Below are 26,533 nucleotides of genomic sequence, written 5' to 3' on the forward strand. Positions count from 1 at the left end.
ACCCCATTCGTATTTTTCTAGATCCGCCCCTGAAGACATCTAAAGTTTAAGTTTGTCAAAGAAAAAAGAAAACAGCTATATCAGCAAATAAAAATAAAAGAAAACCAACAATAATATATTAATACGGCTCCGAGAATAAAATGAATACAAGCTACAGATTCATACATGTGTCAGTTGAAATAACAAGCACATCAAGTACATCATATACAACTAATGATGCTTTTCATTCTTCATTGATTGATTGATTCTTACTGAGGCAAATGTAGATTTTCTAAAATATATAAAAATTATCCTTCTGGCGTCGGACGGGCCGTACGGGAAAAATTTTATTATGAAGGGCTTAGCGGTGGCCCATGCTTTTATTATGAAGGGCTTAGCGGTGGCCCATGCTTTTATTATGAAGGTGGCAAAGGGAAGGGGTCGTCCTCTAGTGTGTCGTTTTAAAAATGGCGGCGCTTCTTGGCAGCTCGGTGTTTTTCGCGCCGTCGCGTGGTGTTGCCGCCGTTAGTCCGCAGCAGAAAGCTTCGGTTTAGACGTGATGAGGTGCAGGTTACCGCGCACGGTTACCGGATGCCTCGTGTGAACCGGACGGCCGTTTTGTCACTGCTGATCGTCAGCAGCTCAGTGTTCCTGCTGTTCCAGTTGTATTACTACAGGAAGTACGTCAGCAAGGTGAGACTCCATGAACAAGAATAAACAAAACAACGGGCCTTATTTGCTATTATAATAAGTAGAGAAACATTATGGATAAAATGTGCTTTTAATCCAACTGTTCGCTATTTTTGTCAACTTCCGTGTATATAAACTGAAATGGACCAATTGAAAACTAAATTCTACTTTATTTCTCACTGCTATTACCTTCTGTCACGGTTCTCTAGTCAAGCTGAACAACAGAAAAGGAACAAAGCCCACAAAATATTAGAAATATGAAATATAAAGTTAATAAATGTATATAGAATTATCGACTAGTGTTACTTAATTATTGATCTGTGCCCAGTTAGACTATTTATTTTTCCTCCTCAACATAAGATAAGATAAAATAGACTTTTTTTTAATTTCTAGGGGAAATTTGGATATTGCAGGCTGCAGGTAATGGCATTTGGAAAAAATAGCAACAGAAACAGCGAAATACAAAATAAAAGTTGACTATGTATATGTACATTTTATACGAAGGACTATATAAGAGAAAAATATGTAAAAATAAATATATTGCTGCAAAGAACTATAAGAAAAATTACCGTGAAAATATAGAACCAAGAGACTTTACACAAATTGAATGTGGTGGATATAGTGGCTACATCATTTATGCTATTGCACAGTAATAAATATGTGTATGTCACAGTAGAATACCATTATGTACTGACAGGTAGAGTACTCAATGAGAGTGGGCAATATTGGCAAGGTAATACGCGTATGATAAACCATGAACAGGTGAGTGTTCAGCCTGAACAGGTGAGTGTTCAGGCTGTTGGTTTTATCAGCGTTTTTCAAAATAATCTGTTTTTTACTTTTTAATTTCCCAACATGCCTTACTTCTGCAGCCTGGCCCTCACATCCTGAGCCGGACAGGTCACCTGACTGCCAATGACGTCCAATGGGTGAGTAACAGCTAATGTTAGCAGTAGCACTGTTGTTAACCTAAATGTTAGCATCACTGTTTGCCTCACTGTTCTCTAAGCACTGTTAGGCTTATTGTTACCAGTTCTCTCACCACTGTTAGCCTCAGTGTTAGCATAGTTGTTAGCAGTCCTTTTAGCACCGTTAGCATCACTGATAGCAGTTTTCTCAGCCGTAATGTTAACTCATTTTACCCTCTCTGTTTGGTTTCCGCAGCAAACGGTGAAAAAGTTTCTGGCATTAGCTCAGCGCTTCAGGTTGCCACTGTTCCTCGCTGACACCACTGCACTGACGCTGCTCTCCCAGGATGCTTTGCGGCAGCGTGACCGACTGGTACGTGAGCCACACTGCAGCTTCCTGTGCACTGGCCGGCCAGTCACGTCCTTCGCTCTGCACGCCAACCTGTGGAAATATGACGTAAGTGATGTGTTCACAGTCCTGAGAGGAAGTGGTGTAATAGCAGAATCTTGGAGTGATATTAAATGTAATTTATATTTTATATAATCTTTTTTTTTATTGATAATGTGTAGTGCTTATTTATTTTCTTCTCTAGTAAAATGTTCCTTTTTTTTGTCTCTCAGCCTGGCTTCCTATTGGCTGCAGAGCAGAAAGGATTCGATCTGCTGGAGCTGCGAGGAGAGGACCCGCGACTAGCCAGTCTGGACACCTTATCAGGACAGGAGATCCCCCTGCACTTCCTGTTCCGCCTCCATGGTTACATCATCCAGGTGGGTGGGGCGGTATCGCCTGGTGACACCTAGTAACCCATAGCAACCATGTAATGACCATGCTAAACAGCAGGCTGTTTTATGTGTTTTGTCTCAGCTGGTGTTCCTGTACGAGCGGAGCGGGAACTACCTGTGGCACGGAGCGTTACGCCTCAAAGCCAACATGGATCGAAGCTTCGCTCCCTTCAAACAGCTCGACTATGGACACCATGCAGGAGCTTACGACAGGTGAAGCCCTCTGATGTGTGTAAACAACATGAGCTGAATCAGTTTTTTCTGTCACAGTGAGTGGGCAGCACCTGAGAAGCTTAATATGCATTTGTGATGGGTAGGGGGGTGGGGGTTAGCACTGGTATCAAGGTGGCTTTTGTCTCTGGGAGGTGCCCCTGGCCATACTAACTCATACATACTGTTGATGGTGATGATGAGGCTGATGGTGATGATGAGGCTGATGATGATGTGATGCTAATGATGATGATGATGATGCTGTTAATGGTGATGATGATGAGGCTGATGATGATGATGGTGATGAAACTGATGATGATGAAACTGATGATGATGCTGATGATGAGGCTGGTGGTGGTGATGATGACTGGGATGATGAGGCTGATGATGGTGATGATGAGGCTGATGATGGTGATGAGACTGATGATGATGATGATGGTGAGGATGAGGCTGATGATGGTGATGAGACTGATGATGATGGTGATGAGACAAATGATGGCGATGATGATGGTGATGAGGCTGGTGATGATGGTGATGAGACTGATGATGATGTGATGAGGATGATGATGATGGTGATGATGAGGCTGATGATGATGGTGATGATAATGATGATGCTGATGAGGATGGTGATGATAATGATGATGCTGATGAGGATGGTGATGATAATGATGCTGATGAGGATGGTGATAATGATGATGCTGATGAGGATGGTGATGATGATGTTGCTGATGATGATGATGAGACTAATGATGTTGCTGATTATGATGATGGTGATGAGACTAATGAGGATGGTGATGATGGTGATGATGAGGCTGATGATGATGCCGATGATGATGCTGATGGTGCTGATGTGACTGATGATGATGATGATGTGAAAATTATAGGAGTACCAAACAGAACCACAGAATGGGTTTTTAAAGAGTTTTAAAGAAGGGAGAAAACTGTGGGTAAAATGTTACTTCCAAAGAAATAAGGTCCTTTTCCCTGAGAACTGTATCGTTTCTGAAGACTTTAACACCAACTACCTAACATACTTAACCACCGATCAGCCGCTCTGCCTTTGTAGCTTTCAGTGCTGTCAGTCTACATCTAATTGTCGGAAATAATGCATCTAATTCAACATTACTTCTGTATAATTGTATGAAATGGGTTTGTTGTGCATGTTCGCCCTCTACAGGCCGGAGCTGGTCCTGACGGTCCTGGACGGCCTCGATGTTCAAATCCCACGCAACGTTTCCCGCTTTCTGTCTGAGCATCGACACGCCCACTTCCTGGAGTGCCGTTACCATGATGCCCGCAACTTTCTGCAGGTCAGAGAGAACACAAGGCTTTTATTGTGAAAGAGAGGAAATGAAACGGGGAGTGGAAGTGGAAAAAGACATGTTTTAGAAATCGTAATTAATTTAAAAAGTGGAAGTGAAAAAAGGTGCATTACAGGTGAATGAGATGATTTAAAAAGCTCGTAAGTGGACCTTAAGTTCAGATTGTTTTGACACATTTACAAATTTGCTCACATTTTCCAAAAAAGAAGAATTTAAATGCTCTCTCTCTCTCCACTGTTTGTGAATGTAGCTCTACCCTGATGACTCGTCTCCGGAGGCCGTGGATTTTCGGAGGAAAGCGAAGTCGTTGCTTCATTTGGCCGCTCGAACCCTCACTCACCTGGATGTCCCCTTCTGGCTCAGTAGCGGCACCTGTCTGGGTAACATGCTAACCAGAGATGTTCCTAACGCCTTATTTCCCAGATAGTTAAATGGAAGTTCAAACTTAGACAAGTCGACATGCTAGCGTTACAGTATAATGTTGCATATGCTAAAATGCTAAACATTGTCCCTCCTGCCCCCCCAAAACCTACTTGTAGATAAATTGCCAACATCCATGCTTAGAGATGTGCTCGGGTCTGTTCGTCTAAGCCTGGTCTCTACTGTAAATACTGTAGCTTCCTGCAGTCTGGTTGTGTCCCAGGTTTTTTTAAACATGTAGTCGTTCTGCCTCTTCTGAAAAAACTAACCTTCATCATCCCGTCACGAAAACTAAAGGTCCATATCGAAGCTGCCTTTTCCCTCAGAAACGTCACAGAAAGTCAGCTCACTGCTATCTCCACTGCACACAACCCTTTAGATCAGTTCCACTGAAACTGACATGGTGATGTCCACTGATGTGGGTGCTGCCCTGTTTCAGTGCTGGAGCTGGATCCGAGCACAGCCCTTTGATACTGTAGATCCCAGTGTCCTGACTGACAGCCTCCATCAGTGGGCAGTCTGAAACTGCTGCTCTTCCTGAGGTGTGCCTCAGGGGTCTGTCTTGGGTCCTTAGGTCCATATTATCTGCTGTGTATTTGCTCCCCTTAGGTCATTTTATTAGCACATTTAAAGGAATTTCTTACCCTGTTACGCCGATGATATCCAACTGTATGTCTCATTTAAGATGAGACTGACAAACTGATCGTTCTGCACAATTCTCTGACTGCCGTTAAGGACTGGAAGGCTAGCAAATATTTCCAGCTAAAAACACATAAGACTGAAGTCGTTGTTGTGACCCCTTTTGCCAATCAATCAGGGGCACCTGGTTGCTGATGGTGAGGATGTTTCGACACGTGTGTGACATGTCCACTCAACTGCTTTGATCCACGGTGCTGTTTATTGTTTATATTCTTCAATTTCACTGTTTCCAAAACCCAATAATTGTCTGCTTACCAATGCAGATGCAGATTACCAAATCAGATTAAACAAACACAGACACCTTTACATGACACGCCACTCCACGGTCTAAAACCGTTTGCCTCCCTCTCATCAGCCCCACCCGAGTGCCTCATGCTGTCTAATGTTTTCAGCTTGAAATAAAGGTTTGAATCAGTTTTTTATTTCTAAATGGTCGAAATTTAACTTTGCATCTGAAGTGGAAAAAAATGTGATTTGTTTACTTCAGCCTGCAATCACACACACGAAATACCGGCGAAAATGATGTTGTCGTCGACATAGAATGATACACTGTAATGTAAGCATTACATTAAAGTATATAAATATGTAAGATGCTAACATGCTAGCATCACAGTAAAGCAATATAAAACATGCAAACTCTCTCTCCCTGTCTGTGTGGATGTCTCTCGCTCCCTGCAGGCTGGTTCAGGCAGTGCAGTATTATCTCCTACAGTCACGATGTCGATATCGGGATTTTCATCGTAGACTTCAGGCCGGACATCGTCACGGCGTTCAGGGACGCGGGCCTGTCACTCAAACACAAGTTTGGAAAGGTGAGAAGTTAATTTTCTTCATTTTTGTTTTGTAGTTTCATGGTGGACGGCAGAACCAGAAGCACATTACATTTACTCTCATTACTTTGATAACATCGCTTTTTATGTACTTGTACTTTTTTGAGTGTTTTTTTTTTCCGTCAGTAAGTCAGTAATTGTACTTCTATTGTACTTCACTTCATTTCAAGTCCCATCTGTTACACAGTGAAAACAACTGTGACATGAGAAAGTCCTGATAAACCACAGACCTTATACTGGGATCAATAGGTGGACTGGTCATACTGGGACAGTGACTGAGAGGACTGGTTATGCTGGGATAGATAGGTGGACTGGTCATAATATGAACAGGTAATCAGACAGGTGAGTAAAGCCGTGATGTCCGCACAGAGAAGAATGACAAAAACGATGTGAGCGTCCACACTGATGGTCACCGACGTTGTGTGAACAGAGACATCACATGTCTTCATCACCAGAACACTGACTCTGAGCGTGAACCCCGCTGTGTCTCAGACGATCTTCTGTGTAGAGACCGTCTGAGACACAGGAGTCGTCGTTCCAGAGTCATCTGTCATGTTGGGATGCCCAACATTGTCCACAAGAACACCACCAGTTACCGTCTACTCGTGGACGCGCAGCCGTTTGTTGTTGTTTGACCAGCTGTTCCTCTCTCTGCCTCCGCGTCCTCCTTTCAACGAGCTCCTCGTCCGTGTACTCTGACTCAAAACGGTGAGGACGTCCATCGTAAACAAAGTCATCGTCCACCACCTCAGAGTCGGAAAAATATTCATCCGTTTTGTGAAAAATAACAGTCGAAAATGACATCATCCACGTCAGAGGTAGTTGTCTAGAGACACTGGATGTTGATAACATGCCACCACGGGCTCAGAGGGGAATAGCACCAGCATATCAGAACTAAATATTGGAATATGAACGAGTTTCTGCAGATTATGCGTTATATAGAGGCTGCGCATGGATGCCCCGAGTACTCGCATTATACGGATATACGCGCCGCTCCTCTGGGGCTAATTTCTTCAAAACGACTCCAAATGCCACCAAAGTTGTCTGGGTGAGTAAATGGTCGTATTTAATGCTACAAATAAGGTCCAGGTTGTAAAAAAACCAAAGTTATCCTTTAAGGTAACAGTACTTTTACTTGAGTCTAGTATTGCAGATTTGCATCCACCTGTTTGCAGACCCTCTAGTAGTGTGTGCTGGTTTGCAGGGACGCCGCCCACCGCCTGTGTTTTCTGCTTCTGTGTTGGTCGGGCCTTTGGGCGGTGGGCGTGTCGCCTTTGGCCAATGACAACTGATCCTTCCCATTCCGCCTTCAAACCTTTACAGTCTTTTACTCCGGATTGTTTTATGAGCACTGTGCTTACTTTGTCCTGTGAAGCAGGTGAATGTTTGTTTGTGAATGTAGAAAACTGATGTGTATTTTATTCTGAATCTGTTGTCACGAATTCATTCTGAGGCTGGCGTGTCTTTTATTTTGAAGTGCAGGTGGAGGACAGTCTGGAACTTTCCTTTCTGAGTGATGACGTCAAACTGGACGTTTTCTTTTTCTACCAGGAGGGGGATGTTGTTTGGAACGGAGGAACGCAGGCAAAGAGCGGCAGGAAGTTCAAGTTAATAACGTTTAATACGTCAGATATTTTCATCGTTATATCGACATTCGGCATTAATATTAAACCTTTATTTAACCTGGTAGAAAATGCAAACATCTGGAATCACCTGTCTGACAAGAGGAACTTCCGGTTTCACTCTTTTCTTCCTCAGGTACATCTTCCCGCTGTTCTCGCTCTGCTGGGCGGAGCTTCTGGAGCTCAAAGTTCGCGTTCCGTGCGAAACGCTGGACTACGTGAAAGCGAACTACGGCGCCACGTGGAGCGTCCCGGTGAGGAGCTGGGACTGGAAGTCGTCGCCTAGCAACGTGCAGGAAAATGGGGTGTGGCCTCCAGCGGAGTGGGCGGAGCTTATCCAGGTTTATTGAGAGGAAACAAAACGAAGGAAACACTGAAACTACGAATAAAGAAGAAAGAAAAAAAAAAAGACGTTTGGCTGATTTGTTTTTTCACGTGAGAATCTGAAAACTTTCTGCAGACGAGCGCATGATGTCAGTCACATGATGTCAGTCACATGATAATAATAGACTGTAGAAAACTTCATGAAAGAGCTCATTGTAACATACAGTACATGTACTACATGTTATTTAATCAGTCTCTGTATGTTTCCCTTCATAATAAAAGCTGAATGTGTTCATGTTTATTAAAACCCTGCATTATTCCACCTTTAGACTGCACTCAGGTCAGTTGAACTGATACTGAATGTACATGAATTGTTTCTACAGCAGGAAGACAGATTTTAAACGTGATGATTTGCATTTGTTTGACCCTGTTTTCAATGATCCATCCGACAATAACCGTTTTAGACGTAGACGTGTCAATAGTTAAATACATCTACTGAAACTTTATTTCTACTCAGTTTTAAAAGATTCTCACACGGCTGATAAATAAATGAGTCAACTGTTCATTGACAGATTAACTGTGATGAAACATGAAGAATTTTCTTTTGTTGCACATTTAACACAGATCCACTTTTATAATATAAAAAAATGAATCTAAAACTTGTTTTAGCCGAACACCAAACATCCATTCATCGTAGAAACATAAATGTTTGAATAACCTGATGAAAGAAGACTCTCGCCAGTTAAACTTCAGTTTCTCTTCACTTTATTTTGTCGTGAAATCAAAGCGCAGAACGTTTTGTTTTTACAAACCAGTAAAATATCATCTGTTCATTTCAGCTTTGATGTAACGTCCTGAATGATGGAAGACTTTCATCACTTTCTGCTCTGATCGTCTTCATCATCTTCATCCCTGACCGGTTCGGTTCCGGTCTGGTCTCGGTGTTGGGGAACTCTCCGCCAGACTCTGTTCGCTCTGTCACCATTTCCACTCCCGGTCTAAACGCACACAAACGGTTTTCAGTCAGGTTCAGGTTTTCAGCGTTCAGCGTTCCGTCCGGTGACGTCACTCTGCCGCCGCCTCCCGCTGCCCCTCCTTGTGGACCACGAGCCCCTTGCTGATCAGGTCCGGGACCTCTACGGCGAGCCACGGTCCGAGTCCCAGCGCCATTAGGTGCGCCAGGCCGAAGCGCGGCGCATTCCGGGCCCACAGCGGGGCGAAGTGCTCGGTCAGGCAGATCCTTCCGCCGCGGTACATCTTTGCGGTCTTCCCGTCCAGCTCCGGGACCGCCACCTCGGGCGCGGTGTCCGGGTACGTCACCGGGATGTCAAACTCCAGCCGGAACTCGTAGCGCAGCAGTTCGTGGATGAACCAGCACGTGCCAGTCCAGCGCGTGCCGTCCGCGTTGGACTCGAGGCGGAACCAGTCGTTGTCGGCGGCTTTGTTCTGCTCCACGAAGTGGATCAGAGCCTGGTACTCCTCCTTCAGCCGCTGCGGCCACAGCGCGCGGTCCCGCGGCCCCGCGTGCGTCTTCAGCAGCGGGATCTGCGACACGGCCCTGCGCGTGGCCTCGTCCGCCATTCTGTGGCCAAAACCGAAAAAGTTTCCGTTTAAAACCCGAACGAGGTCAAAGTGGAACGGTTCCGTCCTGCTTCTCGGTTTTTCTTCAGTTCGTGCCCGAGTTCTGACGTGGACTTCCGCTTTGACACCGAGCACAAGCTGCGTCAACCGTAAACACTTCCTGTGCTGGATTTTCAAAATAAAACTCCCCGCGTGTTTTCACTGATCATCACTGAGATCATTCGTTGAATCAGATGACGCATCCTGTTGTTAATGTGACGTCACATGCCTGTAGCTTATTAACCTTCCTGTTGTCTTCGGGTCAATTTTGACCCGTTTTCAAGTGTTTGCATATCATAACTCTGGTTTTCTCTCATATAATTGCTTAAAAATGACATGGATGGTTCCATACTATGTTCTTTGCAAGTAAAATTAATAATGACTGTATTCTTTGAATTCTGTGTGTTTTATTAAAATGTATAGCATCTTTGACCCGGCCTCAATAAGTGGTATAATGGATCATACTATTGTAGTATGAGTCAGTACAATAAACACACACACACACATTTATACTTCATGCTTTATAAACAGTCAAACCACACCAGGTCAGGTGTGACTATTTGCTGCCATTAAAAAATTTACATTATTTCAAAACAGTGTCCTGACTAAACTTTGACATGTGCCAGTCTGTGGTAATACACCAATTTATGTGCCTCAGATCAAAACCATAGTCAGAATAATCAGAATTTCTGTTTTTTTTTATCAAAAATGAAGTGTAATTTTTTATAAATTCCATCTATTATATCATACATTACAAAAATAAGTGTAAAATATATGTTGATGAGTTGGAAACAAGTTGAATTTGATGATTATTTTATACTAGATGGGAAGACAATACGAGGGTTAAATGATTCAATGAAACTTTTGAAATTTATTTCAACATCTGATTCAAATAAATGTCGGTCACGATAAAAATCAGCCTATATAGATTTTTTTCTACAATAATCTTTTTTTGCACTGTTTTTACTTTTTAATCACTTTCCATTTTGCTCTGCCATCATCTATAATGTGTAATAATAATGTGTAATGTATAATCTGTAATGTGTCTCATGTAGTTTCTCCTCAAATCAAAATACCAAGTGAAAAATGGTTAAACGTGTGTGTAATATGAGTTAAAGAAACTTTTCCTCCTTCGTCTGATGAAGACAAACAGACCGAAGTTAAATGTTTTATTCTGATGGGACGTGACAGCGTGAATCATTGTGAGAAAGAGTAACTCAGCATCAGCAATCCTGATAACTGGAGTCATCATTATTAACTGGACCACTCTCAGGTGAATGACCTCTGACCTGAACCAACAGGTCATGACCTTGGGTCACACATAGAACACACAGAAATTCATTAACGAATGAACGGGGCCATTCTAAAGAGCTAAGCAGCTAAATGCTACCATGAATAAATACAAAGAGGGCGGCGATGAACAATTCATGCATGAATAATCGAATGATTGAAATCACAAATGCAGCAACTTACCAAATGTGTGAATGAGGATCGTCAGACCAGATCGAGCCTGATATTTGGAACAAATGGGTCAATCAGCGAAAACACAGAAGAACGAGCGTATTAAAGCTTTAAGGCTAATCAGTAAAATAAGGCTGAAGGCACCATTCATCATCTGACATGTCACATCCACCCAGTGTTACAGTCTCCGCCTCGCCTCCGCCGAGCGTCCTGGTCAGGTATTTTCCGACATCTTGGATCCCACGTGGCATTTTCAGCTTGAGACGGCACTCTCTCATTTGATCGAGCCTTAAAAAGCCGAAATGCAGGACAAAAAAAAAATCAGAACAATAAGCGAACTTTAATAACTGAAGCTGAATCCAGTGAAGATGTCCAGACCACTGTGGCCCGGGGGGTCGCCTTAACCGTTGGCAGATCTGTGCAGAGCCAGTGGAGAAACATGGGTGCAGTTTAATTCGGATGTTCCCTCCAAAACCAGGTATGTGAGTCTGGCAAAGACTGAAAATCTCCCCATGAGCAACACATCAGTCAGAGAGCGAACAGAGCTGCTGCCAGTCAGCCTCTCTGAGCATCATGTGACCAGAACATTATCATTCATGTTGAAGGAAAACTGGATCTGAGGTCCCGAGAAAAGGCTTTTACCTGCTCCTGGAGAAACTGGTCGACCGTGGGTCACTACGTGTGTTCATATCGGGCCCCGTTCCAAACTCGGGGAAAGGCTCTTATCAGTCGGTCAGAGAGAACAGCAGAGGAGGTTTGTAAGGACACTGACCTGCTGAGTTTACATCATTTGATTATTGGCTCTTGAACTCAAAGCAGAATCATCAGTGCTCATCATCAGACTGTATCAGCCACCAAGATCTTCATCACTGTTCATGCAGGAGTTCTCAGAGCTGACCGCTCTTGGTATCACTAAATATGACAGATTAATCCAGAATGGAGACCTGAATATTCATATCAACAGAAAGAAGGACTCAAACTGTGGAGCTTGAGAATTTACTGACCAGCTTTGAACTTATCCATCATGAAGTGAAGTAAAGAAGCCGCTCATCAGCACGGTCACATTCAGGATTTAACAACAACAGGGTTAAACATCAACAATGTTTCAGGATTAGATTGACCTTTTCTGGCCTTCACTGTGTGTTTTTTGACAACAAACTAATCTTAACAAAGACTAAAAGAGAATTTCTTTTAGTCTTTGTTTCCTTGAAGGCCAGACTGAAGAAAAGTTTAGTAATATGAGATCACTGGAGCTGTGACTGCTCTGTAAATGACATGGTGGAACATTTAAACACTGTGTCATCTGATTTAAACACAACTGCTGCTACCTCCAGAAGTTCTCAGATGATACAGCCATCGTTGGTGTATCACAGGGGAACGATTTGGAATACAGGGAAGTCATCACTAACTGTAAGCTGGTGTGGACTGAACCACCTGCACATCAACGGCAGCAAGACAAAGGAGATGATGATAGACTGTGACACCGATTACACCGGTGAGCATCCAGGGTTTGGACACTGAGAGCGTCACCTCAACCACAAACTAGACCGGACCACCAACACAGATTTGCTGAGAGGACTGAGGTCCTTTTGGAGTTTGTAGGTCACTGTTTAAAACTTCTGCATCCACTGTGCAAGAGGGAACACTACAGGTCCTTTATACCAACAGCTGTCAGACTGTTCAACTCCAGCACTGCTTAACATAAGACTGCACAGCACAAACCTACTGTTTACACTATTGCGTTATTTGTGTTCATAATTTGTTAATGTCCATTACATCTGTGCAAATATATGATACTCTTTTTGCATATAGTGTGCATATATATAGTCGTTTTTATTTTGTATCCCTTTTTATTGTCTATTTGTTCTTCTCTACATATTCTTTTCATTCCTGCTATTATTCCTGTGTGTAACATCTTAATTTCCCTGGCGCTGGGTCAGTAAAGTTATGTCTTAGGCCACGCAGCTTGTGTGGATGCTTTATTATTATTATTATTATGTATATAATCTTTTTACTGCTTGCTATTTTGATATTTTATTATGTATAGTTTGTTCTTTATAGTCTTATTTCACAATTTTTCACTTATTTCTTGGGATAAATAAAGTCTATCTATCTATCTATCTATCTATCTATCTATCTATCTATCTATCTATCTATCTATCTATCTATCTATCTATCTATCTCTCTAACCACTGTAAAACTCATCATCATCCGAAGAAGAAGAAGCTGCAGCAGCCGCCGTTCCGACAGGTGGCGGTACTTCACCTCGATGCTGTTCGCCAACCACAAGAAGAAGAAGAAGAAGAAGAAGAAGAAGCTACGACAACAGCCTCGGTCCGCCATTTCCCTCTTTCAGCTGCCATTGGTCTGTTTTTCCACCTTATTTCGTGTTTAAATGAAGTAAAAACTCGTTTCTGTATCTGTAGCATTACCTGGGCGCGAGACACGAACACGTCAGAGCGGCTGTGATGGCGGCCGACCGGCGCGAAGACAAAGGTGAGACGCCAGCAGGCGGCTTTGTTAGCAGCAGTTAGCTGTTAGCATTAGCATGGCTACTATCTTTGTTCTGTGTAGATGTTGGATGTTTCAGCTGCGGATCAATAATCATCAGTTTGTCGATATTTTATTAATGAATATGTTAGTTACCCCCCACCCTCAGGTCAGAGATACTGAGCCGTGCCGAGTTTTGTGTCGGCATCTATTAAAACCTTTAAATAGTTGATCTATTTATTACTTCACATGTATATGTTATACACATTTTTAACATCGTCCTTTTACCTGACTCTATATTATTGATTTATTTATCGGTCTGATTTTGTAGCTAACTCTTTTATTTTTTTATTCCCTGGACATGTATTGTGCTTTGCTAAACTTCTGATTTACTGTTGGACCGCCGGTATGTCGTGTGCATGCGCGTGTGTGAAGTTTCTAACGGATTAATAAAGTTCTTTGTATTGATTATTGACTGTCGACAAGCGTCCACTTACAAATAAAGGTTTCTTTCTGGTTAATACGGCGAGAGAAAAAAACTCCACATGTACTTTTTATTCCCTGTTAATTCCCACGGAAATGTTCCACCACGTGTTGTTGTCGTTTCAGACGGAGAGCTGAACGTTCTGGAAGATATTCTGACTGAGGCTCCGGATCAGGACGACGAGCTGTACAACCCCGAGACAGAACGGGACATCAGCGACAAGAAAGGTACTACTGATAATACTACTGATACTACTACTACTACTACTACTGATACAACCCCGAGACAGAACGGGACATCAGCGACAAGAAAGGTACTACTGATACTACTACTACTACTACTACTGATACTACTGATACAACCCTGAGACTGAACGGGACATCAGCGACAAGAAAGGTACTACTGATACTACTACTACTACTACTACTGATACAACCCCGAGACTGAACGGGACATCAGCGACAAGAAAGGTACTACTGATAATACTACTGAAACTACTACTACTACTACTGATACAACCCCGAGACAGAACGGGACATCAGCGACAAGAAAGGTACTACTGATACTACTACTACTACTACTACTGATACAACCCCGAGACAGAACGGGACATCAGCGACAAGAAAGGTACTACTGATAATACTACTGAAACTACTACTACTACTGATACAACCCCGAGACTGAACGGGACATCAGCGACAAGAAAGGTACTACTGATAATACTACTGATACTACTACTACTACTACTGATACAACCCCGAGACTGAACGGGACATCAGCGACAAGAAAGGTACTACTGATACTACTACTACTACTACTACTGATACAACCCCGAGACAGAACGGGACATCAGCGACAAGAAAGGTACTACTGATACTACTACTACTACTACTACTGATACTCCTGATACAACCCTGAGACTGAACGGGACATCAGCAACAAGAAAGGTACTACTGATACTACTACTACTGATACAACCCCGAGACAGAACGGGACATCAGCGACAAGAAAGGTACTACTGATACTACTACTACTTCTACTACTACTGATACCACCCTGAGACTGAACGGGACATCAGCGACAAGAAAGGTACTACTGATGCTACTACTACTACTACTGATACAACCCCGAGACTGAACAGGACATCAGCAACAAGAAAGGTACTACTGATACTACTACTACTACTACTACTGATACTACTGATACAACCCCGAGACTGAACGGGACATCAGCGACAAGAAAGGTACTACTGATACTACTACTACTACTGATACTACTACTACTGATACAACCCCGAGACAGAACGGGACATCAGCGACAAGAAAGGTACTACTGATACTACTACTACTACTACTACTACTGATACAACCCCGAGACAGAACGGGACATCAGCGACAAGAAAGGTACTACTGATACTACTACTACTACTACTACTACTGATACAACCCTGAGACTGAACGGGACATCAGCGACAAGAAAGGTACTACTGATACTACTACTACTACTGATACAACCCCGAGACTGAACAGGACATCAGCAACAAGAAAGGTACTACTGATACTACTACTACTACTACTACTGATACAACCCCGAGACAGAACGGGACATCAGCGACAAGAAAGGTACTACTGATACTACTACTACTACTGATACTACTACTACTGATACAACCCCGAGACAGAACGGGACATCAGCGACAAGAAAGGTACTACTGATACTACTACTGATACTACTGATACAACCCTGAGACTGAACGAGACATCAGAGACAAGAAGGGTCCTACTGATGCTACTACTTCTGATACTACTACTTCTGATACTACTTAATACTACTGTTGATATTAAATAATCATGCGTGTTATCTAAACCCTTTGTTCTGTCTGTCAGGAACAAAGAGGAAGAGTGAGCGCTCCGACAGTCAGGACCTGAAGAGACTCCGCTCGTCATCAGGTCACGCCCCCTCCCGGTCTTCCTCTTCCAATAAGAGAGCCCTGGGTCCGCCTCTCTCCTCCTCCTCAAAGAAGGCGGTGACCAGCCCCCGCGGCCGCCACGCTGCCACGGCTGCTACCGCCGCCAGTGGCTACCGCCATGAATACTATGAAGAACGAAAGGGGCGGCGAGGAGCCCGTGAGGTGACCAGGAGCCGTGGAGGAGAAGATGTACGACGCAGAGAGTCTCAGAGAGGGTTGGAGGGTCTGAGCCAGGTACTGCTAATACTGCTAGTATTACCAATAATAATACTTACAGTACAGTCACAGAACATACCCTTTACGTACATGCTACACTTACAATACGCTAATGGTAACCGATAAACAGATAAAATACTGCCCGTACTGAGACTACCAGAGAGGCATGAAGGGGTTAGGCAAGGTACTGATACTACTACTACTATTCTTACAGTATGCATACAGTACACATGTACACTTACAGTACAAACCACTTCTTTACAGCCAGCCAGCTTTCAGTTTGACCACAAATCATTTCATTTCCTGTTTGTCTTCAGAAGCTGCGACGTGACGAACGGCGGGCGAGCCCCTCCCCCCATGAGGAGGACAACCAATCAGAGGAGGAGGCGGCGGCGGCAGAGTACGGCTCCGACCCGGGGTCAGGAAGCTCTTCTGCTGCCGCCTCCCACATAGAGGAAGAAGAAGAGGACGATCAGGAGGAGGAGGATGAGGAGGAGGACGAGGAGGAAGAAGAAGAGGAAGGCATGGAGGAAGAAGAGGAAGACGAGGAGGAGGAAGGAGAGAAGGAGGACGAGGAGGAGGAAGAGGAGGAGTATGAGCGCCGCGGTGGCGAGGGAAACGACTATGACACTCGCAGCGAGGCCGGCGACTCGCGGTCCGCCTCCTCCGTCAGTTTCTCTGACGACGGCGAGTCTGTGCACTCGGGCTCCGCCTCTGAGGCCTCAGGTAACCGTGATGACGTCTTTTCCAAACATATCTTTAAAGCACAAACATGAAGTGAAGTGTGATAAAGTGTAAGAATGAAATGAGTATATTATTGTTACCATTCTGTAACTCGACAAAACCTGCACTTATTAGTGGTTGTAACTGTGATTAAATTCTGTGCTTTTGTTTTGAAAGGTTCAGAGAAGAAGCGGGAGAAGCTGTCATCATCCGTCCGAGCTGTTCGCAAAGGGATGGAGAGTAAGGCAGCCATTTTTATTGTTTATTACTGATTGTAAGTGTTTCAGAGTTCTTCTTTGAAAGTGCTGCTAACATTTACCGTGTGGCGTTCACCCAGAGACGCTAACTCCGACCAGTAAGCTGCGGTACATCCTGCGAGATGCTCGGTTCTTCCTAATCAAGAGCAACAACCACGAGAATGTCTCCCTGGCTAAAGCAAAGGTGAGCTGATGTTTAAGTGGTCACCTGTTGTCTGTTTTATTCTTGTTTTCATTAAATGGGCACCTGCAGTCTGATGTCTGTGTAATAATCTGTGACATTCAGGGCGTTTGGTCGACGCTGCCGGTGAACGAGAAGAAGCTGAACGCAGCTTTCCGTTCGGCGCGGAGTGTCGTCCTCGTCTTCTCTGTCAGGGAGAGCGGCAAATTCCAAGGTTCAGTCATTGACGTTTTCATTTCCAAACACTACTCGAATATTAACGCAACGATTAAATTAATGACCCTCCTTTGTCTCGTCTGCGTCGTCTTTAGGCTTTGCTCGTTTGGCATCAGAGTCTCATCATGGCGGATCTCCAATCCACTGGGTTCTTCCTGCTGGCATGAACGCCAAGATGCTGGGTGGAGTCTTCAAGATCGACTGGCTCTGCAGGTAAAATTCGTTCTTGGCTCACAAGTAAAAATAACATCAGAGGAAATGATCTCATCCTGTAAAACACATCTTTGCATGGTGCAAGTTTGGTGAAATGTATCCAGGACTACAATGTAGGACTACTGGAGAACCCAGGTTCTCACCTCCAGGATCAGCTCCATCTGAACCTCACTGGTGAATAAGACCCTGACACGCGTTCATCTATGATAGTGACCCACTCCAACCTGAAGGAAACCATTCTTCTCCAGTACTTTGGTGTCAGACTGGGAGGGGCTGACTGAACCACATCATCTGCAGAGATACAGTCCTACGAAACCACCGGTCTACACGCCTCGCCGGCACCCTCAGATTCTGTTTGTGAAAATCACAAACTGCTGCATACATGTGACAAGAATCACCCTGGTGGAGTCCTGGTACCCATACCACCACAGCATCCCCACAAGATACCCTGAGGTCCACAAAGCACATGTAGACTGGATGCACAACCTCTCATGATACCTCCAGGATCCCTGCAAGAGTAAACATCTGGTCCGGTGATCCAGGACCAGGCCAGAATCCACATCAGCTGTCTGTTTGCTACACAGTGTTCAGAGACTTTACCATCTCAGGGTGAATCCTGCCACAGCTTTCCCATCCCATCCCATCCTGCTCAACGGGGGGTCTCAACATTCATTTGTACTTGAGGATGAAATGATGAAAACGGTCACCGTAACCTCACGTCTGTCCCTTTCTTTTGAACCTGATATCTCAGGAACGCAAGGAGGAAATTTGATTAGAGACTTAACTGAATTAACTTAAAAGAATGAACTGGTTAGAGTTCGCTGGTCAAAGGTTACAGAGATCTCACAAAACACAAGGTCAGATTCACTGTAACATAAGCTTCTTTGCAGCAATGTCCATATTTGAAGCATTGTAGTCCACCACAAGCTCTTTGCTTCTGCTGATGTCGAGCTTCTGTCCTCCTCTGGATGAAGAGTCTCTGAGTGAAGACAGCATGTTTCTCACCAGCAAATACTCTGAATACCTTTAATTAAAACTCCTCCAAAGTACACGTTCATTACGTTTATCATGACTTTGGACAGACATGGATGTAAACTGCGACTTGCCTGGTTGGCGGAGGGGATACGACTGTGAGGCAGTAATCGCTTTCACTTCTACCATAAAGCTGCGGTCCTTCTGGCTTTTGATTGAAGAGTTCCCGGGGCCGACCGAGCCCAAAACGCCTCCCTCTTCAGCTTTACAACACTTTCTGATACCAGGTCCACTCATAAACCACCAGTGCTCCATCACTGACTTTCTTATGGACAATCCAGGTGTCAGGATATTGTTAACTAATAAGACGGATAACCAAAGAGTTTGAGGTTGGACCTGTGAATGGCCCCCCCTCAGGTTTTCGTACTGTATTCTGCTGACACACAGTTGCACAGAGGATATCCTGTCGGTCTTTTGGAAAGTGTTTTGTTCTCGTATAACTCGTATTGTATGAAATAAGTTAGTTACTAATCATATCTCTGTATCTAATATCTACTCTCTCACCTGCTCTGTGCTTTGGAAGGTGAAGAAGTTGTGACCTGCTTCAGGTCTTAGATGTGTTTTTCAGTCAAATGTTGCCCTGCTGGCTGCTTCACACTGATTTAATTTTTTTACAGGATGGAGCTTCCTTTCACTAAAACCGCACATCTGTCCAACCCCTGGAACGAGCACAAGCCGGTCAAGATCGGACGCGATGGACAGGTCCGCTCAGTTTCATTTTTTCTCGTTCTTTTTGTGTTTGCGTGACACGTTTTGACTTTGTTTTTACTCTTTCAGGAGATCCAACCTGACATTGGTGCTCAGCTCTGTGCCCTATTTCCATTGGACGAGAGGGTGGACATTCACCAAGTGGCTCGGCGAGTTCGTCACAAGCGTAGGACGCCGTCGGAGCCGCGGCCTCGGGGTCGACCGCCGCAGCGCGAACCGGGAAGGTTAGCCAATCACCAATCAACCTCCTCCCGCTTCCTGTTCTTCTTCTCCCGCTGCGACCAAGGCGCCACCTGCGGCCAGATGACGGAGACGGCCGCTGCCTTTAGCCAGCGGCTAGCTATCCTGTTGCCAGCGTTGCTGGTTCTCTAGTTATTGTCGTTTCTCAAGTCTGGAATTTTCCACCGGAGTGGGCTGATGAAGCGGCTTCTTTGGTTGAAGTCCTAAAAACATCAGGCAGGAAATGTAATTCCTCAGCAGGCTGATCCTCGTTAACGGCTCGAGTCAGGAAGTCTTAGATTAGCTCAAAGTTGAGTAATTTTGAATGCAATTTAAGTCTAATATTAATAACTATTAATTCATTCAAAAGTCTTTTTTAATTTAAGCAACAAGGTGCACATTTTAGCTTGCATTTGTCTTTTGACAATCTCATTTCAGTATATTTTTTAGTTTTTAAAATCTTAATAGGTGCTACTTGAGATATAAGAAATTGAATTTAAAAAATTTTGCTGTATCTAAATTTCTCCTCTGAAGCTCTTTTTCTTTGCAGGAGCTTCGTACTTCGGAAGTTTAAAAAATCAAAATGTTTTACCCTTAGCTGGACTGTGGCTGACCCTTTCAGAATAAAAGCAGAAAGGACAAGCATCACTGGCTGGACTGACGGAGGAGGGGGTGGGTGAGGGAGGGGCGAGTGAGGTGAAACTAAAACAGAGCGAGAGAAGGTGAGGGACTGCGAGCCCCCAGTGGACTGATTCTGGTTCTTTGAGAAGGTGGTGCAGTTTGGTCAAGCAGGGCTGCGGCCTCTGGACTTTATCCAATGAGAGAGTTGGGTGTGTCTGAGGGGGGCGTGGCTCTGGACTATATCCAATTAGAGTTTGTGATGTGTCAGAGAGGCCGAGGTTTCCCGACTTCAAATGAGGTAAAATTACAGAAATACATTTACGGAAAAGATGGACTCAATTAAAAAAAAACAAAAAACCTTGGACTGAGAAATGGTGACCTCACCCCCTCCCCCCTCCATGAAAAGACAGTTGTATAATCCCCCACTTCCTCCCCCAGCACACACACACACTGAATCAGGACTGAGATCTTGTTGTCAACCACAGACTGTTGGTATTTGTAGGTGTGTGTGTGTTGCTCTCTTTCATGAACTGAATATGAAAGTGTGTGAGTGGAGAAGAGGAGGAGGAGGAGGAGGAGGAGGAGGAGGAGGAGGGAAGGAAAGAAAAATAAGAATCCAGAACGACGGAGCGACAAAAAGACGGGAAAAAAGTTTTGTGGTTTCCGTTTTAAGGACTGTTGCTGGTCTGGAGTGGGTGGGGCTGTGCTGAGAAGGGGCAGGGCTTTGTGTATTGATTGGCAGGACTGCATCATCATCATCATCACCCCCACCCCCCCACCCTTTCAAAATAAGAGGGTTTATTTAAAAAGCCTTTAACATGGACTGATGAGGAGAAAAACTGTTCTTTTTCTAATCAAAAACAAACAGCCCCCCCACATAAACAACAGAAGCGGTATGTTGTCCCTTTAAGAGGCTTCTTCTTCTTTGTTTGTTTTTTTTATTGTATGTGTGAGTCAAAATGTGTCTTTTTCTGGGTTGGCCATCAAACACTGACACTGAACTACTGTTTAAAACGGAAGGAACGATGTACTGGGAAAGTAGCAGGACCAGTAGAGAGGACCAGTAGACACAGCAGGACCAGTAGAGAAGACCAGTAGACAGAGCAGGACCAGCAGAGAAGACCAGTAGACACAGCAGGACCAGTAACAAGGACCAGTAGACACAGCAGGACCAGTAGAGAAGACCAGTAGACACAGCAGGACCAGTAGATGTGACCAGCAGAGAAGACCAGTAGACAGAGCAGGACCAGCAGAGAAGACCAGTAGACAGAGCAGGACCAGTAGAGAAGACCAGTAGACAGAGCAGGACCAGCAGAGAAGACCAGTAGACACAGCAGGACCAGTAACAAGAACCAGTAGACACAGCAGGACCAGTAGAGAAGACCAGTAGACACAGCAGGACCCGTAGATGTGACCAGCAGAGAAAACCAGTAGACACAGCAGGACCAGCAGAGAAGACCAGTAGACAGAGCAGGACCAGTAGATGTGACCAGTAGACACAGCAGGACCACTAGATGTGACCAGTAGATATGACCAGTAGACACAGCAGGACCAGTAGATATGACCAGTAGATATGTCCAGTAGACACAGCAGGACCAGTAGACAGAGCAGGACCAGTGACGAGGACCAGTAGACACAGCAGGACCAGTAGATGTGACCAGTAGATATGACCAGTAGACACAGCAGGACCAGTAGATGTGATCAGTAGATATGACCAGTAGACACAGCAGGACTAGTAGATATGACCAGTAGAGAAGACCAGTAGACACAGCAGGACCGGTAGAGAAGACCAGTAGACACAGCAGGACCAGTAGAGAAGACCAGTAGACACAGCAGGAACAGTAGAGAGGACCAGTAGATCTGACCAGTAGACACAGCAGGGCCAGTAGATCTGACCAGTAGACACAGCAGGACCAGTAGAGAAGACCAGTAGACACAGCAGGACCAGTAGAGAAGACCAATAGATGTGACCAGTAGACAGAGCAGGACCAGTAGAGAAGACCAGAAGACACAGCAGGACCAGTGGAGAAGACCAGTAGACAGAGCAGGACCAGTAGAGAAGACCAGTAGACACAGCAGGACCAGTAGAGAAGACCAGTAGACACAGCAGGACCAGTAGATGTGACCAATAGATATGACCAGTAGACACAGCAGGACCAGTAACGAGGACCAGTAGACAGAGCAGGACCAGTAGACACAGCAGGACCAGTAAGGAGGACCAGTAGACACAGCAGGACCAGTAGACACAGCAGGACCAGTAACGAGGACCAGTAACGAGGACCAGTAGACACAGCAGGACCAGTAACGAGGACCAGTAGACAGAGCAGGACCAGTAACAAGGACCAGTAGACAGCAGAAGTCAAAGATACTTTAGTATTTATAGAAAGTATGAAAACTCAGCGTGTGATTGGTGCTTCAGGTGGACACATGTCATGTTAAATGTAAACAGGAAGTTCTGGCTGAACACCTGTCGACACCTGTGACCTGGAGTTTTATTAACTGAAGAGACTTGTGTTCATTGGTAACTGGGAGGTTTGTTCTTCTTCTGTTTGAATTTGACCTGAGTGACTTTTCCAGTGTGTATTAACGGCTGTGTGAGTGTGTACTGTGTGCTCGTGTGCGTCTTACTTATCGACTTGTCTACATAGGCGTCGTCCCGAAGAGTACGACCTTCACGGCAGGAAGCGACCGCGAGCCGACGGTCCGCCTGACTTCAACCAGCGAGCAGGTCGTTAATCCGAAAACTTCATCTATGGTTAAAAAGTCAAACTGACGTGTTTTTATTTGAAAGTGTAAACTGTGAAACGAGCTGCTCTTTGTATAAATACTGTGACGACACTCGTCCCTTTAAAAGTTCCAGTCAGTACTTAAAATGTTCCAGTCAGTACTTTAAATGTTCCAGTCAGTACTTTAAATATGTTCCAGTCAGTACTTTAAATGTTCCAGTCAGTACTTTAAATGTTCCAGTCAGTACTTTAAATATTCCAGTCAGTACTTTAAAAGTTCCAGTCAGTACTTTAAATGTTCCAGTCAGTACTTTAAATATGTTCCAGTCAGTACTTTAAATGTTCCAGTCAGTACTTTAAATATTCCAGTCAGTACTTTAAATGTTCCAGTCAGTCCTTTAAATGTTCCAGTCAGTACTTTAAATGTTCCAGTCAGTACTTTAAATGTTCCAGTCAGTACTTTAAATGTTCCAGTCAGTCCTTTAAATGTTCCAGTCAGTACTTTAAATATGTTCCAGTCAGTACTTTAAATGTTCCAGTCAGTTCCAGTCAGTACTTTAAATGTTCCAGTCAGTACTTTAAATATGTTCCAGTCAGTACTTTAAATATTCCAGTCAGTTCCAGTCAGTACTTTAAATGTTCAAGTCAGTACTTTAAATGTTCCAGTCAGTTCCAGTCAGTACTTTAAATGTTCCAGTCAGTACTTTAAATGTTCCAGTCAGTTCCAGTCAGTACTTTAAATGTTCCAGTCAGTACTTTAAATATGTTCCAGTCAGTACTTTAAATATTCCAGTCAGTTCCAGTCAGTACTTTAAATGTTCAAGTCAGTACTTTAAATGTTCCAGTCAGTTCCAGTCAGTACTTTAAATGTTCCAGTCAGTACTTTAAATGTTCCAGTCAGTACTTTAAATATGTTCCAGTCAGTACTTTAAATATGTTCCAGTCAGTACTTTAAATGTTCCAGTTAGTACTTTAAATGTTCCAGTCAGTACTTTAAATGTTCCAGTCAGTACTTTAAATGTTCCAGTCAGTACTTTAAATGTGTTCCAGCCTGAAAAAAAGATCCTGCAGTTTATTGTGATGAGAAACTTTTGTCCGAACATTGAAAGTTCACTTTAATTTATTCGTAGTCTTCAGCGACGGCGTCCGTCCGGGTCGGCTCGGCCTCGTCTCGCTCGCCCGTTCTGTTGCTATGGCAACAACAGGAAGCCTCTGATTACTTTGAGATTCTTGCTCATCGTTCAGAGAAAGTTTCTTAATATAATTACTGGTGGGATCTTTTTTGAGTATTACATTTTAAAACGACGTTTATTCTAGTTGTATACTGAATATTTAAAAATGCTTTTTGAAGTTTCTTCTTCTGAAATGTAATGGTGACTGTTTTTATAGTGGGATCATTATTGTGTTGCAGCTCCAGCATCTGATTCCTGCTTTTGAAACTGTTCCGTTCTTTGTGTTTCACTCTTATTGTTATCATTTAAACTTTTTTCTCTCTTTGTGCGAAAGCTCGATGTGAAGTTGATTTTTGTTCTTTTCGCCTGCTGCTCAGCTCATCAAGTGTTTGAAAATTAAAATTTAACAGAAGAATATATTTGATTTCCAGGGTTCATCCAGGACCTTCGTAACCAGCCGGTGGACAGGTGAGATACACGTCGTCACTCACCTGAAACGGGTCGCAGGAAGTGGGCGGAGCTACAGCAGCTGTTATTAGTCAAATGATAATTTTCAACATGAAGATAAAAACTTAACATGAATATTTTTTGGTTTTCAGACGGTTTTCCAGCGTGAGACGAGATGTGTTTCTCAATGGGGTGAGTCACAAGCGTGTTAGCTTAGCTTTATTTTGTCCTGTTAGCCTGTTAGCTCCAGTAGAAACTGTTCGGTACGGCGGTACATTCAGGTGCGTTCAGATGCTCACCTGTGTGTTTCCTCTTTCAGTCTTACAACGACTACATGAGGGATTATCACCACAGCATCGGTCCTCCCGCCCCTTGGCAGACTCTGGTATGACTGTTATTGATCCTCTTAATTGATTAGGTTACGGACGGCAATTCAATTCAGCTTTATTTATAAAGCGCCAAATCACAGCCCGAGTTGTCTCAGGACGCCGTCCATACAGACAGGTCCAGACCAAAGACCCAACAATTCCCTCATGAGCAGACACCTGGTGAGGGAGGGGGAGAGAGAGACGGGGGGGGGCAGAGACAGACTGTTGTATATAACTGTTTATCATCTGCGTAGCAATGAAAGTTTCTGGAGTGTTTTCTGATGATGTCGCCACTAATGATGTGATGATGTCATATTCATGTCATCAGGCAGCGTACCCTGGCGTGGAGCAGCCACCCCCCCACCACCCCCCTTACTACCACCACAGCCACCCCCCACCTCCCCCTCACCAGGCCTACCATCACCACCACCACCCTCCCCTGCCGCCGCACGAAGCCCCGCCCCCTCGCTTCAGAGACAAGCAGCGAGCACCGCAACACCGTGCCTTCACGTCCAGCCCGGTAAGCACGCCGTCCAGCCCGCTGTCCTTCTACAGACTTCCTGTCGGTCATTACGGGGTGTGTATTTGTGTTTAATCGGCAGCATCTGACCTCCCACTCCTCTGCTTTTTCTCCCATCATGCAGCACGACTACGACATGCGCGTGGATGACTTCCTGCGGCGGACGCAGGCGGTGGTGAGCAGCCGGCGTGAACGCGAGCGTCAACGGGAACGCGACCGCGGTGGAGTACGCCGCGACAGGGAGAGGGAGCGAGCGAGGGACAGAGACAGAGAGAGAGAGAGGGACAAGGAGAGGGGGCGGTACCGAAGGTGATCTGATGATGTCACATCCTGTCAGCCTGCAGGTGCTTTTATTTTGACAGCAGAAATTATTTTGGCTGTTTTTTTTGTGTGTTTTTTTATTTTATTTTGAATATTCTGGTTAACAATACAAGCTATGTGATGACATCATCAACTGCACCGTCAGTTTTTATGTGAATAAAATATGAAAAATAAGAATCTGGAGATTCGTGGTGAGTTTGATCACGTTTTTCTGATCGTGTGTCAAAAAGGAAGTGACACCACAGCAGAGTGACACCTTTCTGCACACATTAACAACACGTAATTCAATGAACTAACTTCAGTAAACTCAACACCTGTAATTTCTCCTGAGCCTTCACGCTTCATTTCCCACAATCCTCTCTGTAGAGCTTTTTTTTTTTTTTTGACGTATTTCAGTATTTTAGTCGTTTTTACTTCCTGATCAGTGACTCATCACTGACTCATCAGCGACTCATCACTGACTCATCACTGACTCATCAGTGAGTCAGTGTGAAGAGAATCTCGATGTGTTATTTTGAACTCCAGCTGCTGACACATCAGCCTTATTCTGTTTTGTTTTCTTTAATTGAAAGAAAATCTGCTTCCTGTGAAACTTCAGTTTATTCGTACCCCGTCTCAAAGGTAAAAGAAAGTTTCCGCCTCTGTACAGCGAGGTGGAGCTCGTGACGGTCTTTGAATTTCTACAGGTTTCACTGCTTTATACTGAACAGTGATGCTGGAGCACTTTTCTAATGTCAAAAATATAAAATATTGTTGGGTTTAGTGCTCCGACACGGCGACAC

At 44.2% G+C, this 26,533-nt stretch overlaps 3 protein-coding genes across 3 annotated transcripts; 2 read left to right on the forward strand and 1 right to left on the reverse strand.

Moving 5' to 3' along the window:
- The first annotated feature begins 433 nt into the window (after nt 1-433).
- On the forward strand, nt 434-8,301 carry fktn (fukutin). Its single transcript, XM_041959493.1, has 10 exons — nt 434-672; nt 1,542-1,598; nt 1,834-2,034; nt 2,199-2,345; nt 2,443-2,573; nt 3,748-3,880; nt 4,143-4,272; nt 5,690-5,823; nt 7,324-7,448; nt 7,600-8,301. Exons 1-10 carry the CDS (start codon nt 571-573, stop codon nt 7,811-7,813), a joined length of 1,374 nt encoding a protein of 457 aa, XP_041815427.1. The 5' UTR covers nt 434-570; the 3' UTR covers nt 7,814-8,301.
- A 219-nt stretch (nt 8,302-8,520) lies between these two features.
- On the reverse strand, nt 8,521-9,498 carry ufc1 (ubiquitin-fold modifier conjugating enzyme 1). Its single transcript, XM_041959496.1, has one exon. It carries the CDS (start codon nt 9,366-9,368, stop codon nt 8,853-8,855), a length of 516 nt encoding a protein of 171 aa, XP_041815430.1. The 5' UTR covers nt 9,369-9,498; the 3' UTR covers nt 8,521-8,852.
- A 3,684-nt stretch (nt 9,499-13,182) lies between these two features.
- Nucleotides 13,183-25,916, forward strand: ythdc1 (YTH domain containing 1). The gene is made up of 16 exons (XM_041959490.1): nt 13,183-13,364; nt 13,968-14,069; nt 15,729-16,045; nt 16,345-16,753; nt 16,928-16,990; nt 17,088-17,191; nt 17,294-17,402; nt 17,500-17,617; nt 19,267-19,351; nt 19,427-19,581; nt 22,846-22,925; nt 24,527-24,563; nt 24,695-24,734; nt 24,862-24,927; nt 25,239-25,430; nt 25,555-25,916. The coding sequence occupies exons 1-16, from the start codon at nt 13,337-13,339 to the stop codon at nt 25,741-25,743; spliced, it is 2,094 nt and encodes a 697-aa protein (XP_041815424.1). The 5' UTR covers nt 13,183-13,336; the 3' UTR covers nt 25,744-25,916.
- Nucleotides 25,917-26,533: the final 617 nt, after the last annotated feature.

Source organism: Chelmon rostratus, chromosome 19 (genome assembly GCF_017976325.1).
Source record: "Chelmon rostratus isolate fCheRos1 chromosome 19, fCheRos1.pri, whole genome shotgun sequence".
In the NCBI taxonomy this organism is placed as follows: Eukaryota; Metazoa; Chordata; class Actinopteri; order Chaetodontiformes; family Chaetodontidae; genus Chelmon; species Chelmon rostratus.

Coding starts and splice junctions, on each gene's coding strand:
- fktn (XM_041959493.1), top strand. CDS start 571: ATGCCTCGTGTGAACCGGACGGCCGTTTTGTCACTGCTGATCGTCAGC. Junction 2,346..2,442: donor TCCATGGTTACATCATCCAG/GTGGGTGGGGCG, acceptor GTTTTGTCTCAG/CTGGTGTTCCTGTACGAGCG. Junction 5,824..7,323: donor TCAAACACAAGTTTGGAAAG/GTGAGAAGTTAA, acceptor TTTGAAGTGCAG/GTGGAGGACAGTCTGGAACT.
- ufc1 (XM_041959496.1), bottom strand. CDS start 9,368: ATGGCGGACGAGGCCACGCGCAGGGCCGTGTCGCAGATCCCGCTGCTG.
- ythdc1 (XM_041959490.1), top strand. CDS start 13,337: ATGGCGGCCGACCGGCGCGAAGACAAAG. Junction 17,618..19,266: donor AAGATCGACTGGCTCTGCAG/GTAAAATTCGTT, acceptor ATTTTTTTACAG/GATGGAGCTTCCTTTCACTA. Junction 24,928..25,238: donor CCGCCCCTTGGCAGACTCTG/GTATGACTGTTA, acceptor TCATGTCATCAG/GCAGCGTACCCTGGCGTGGA.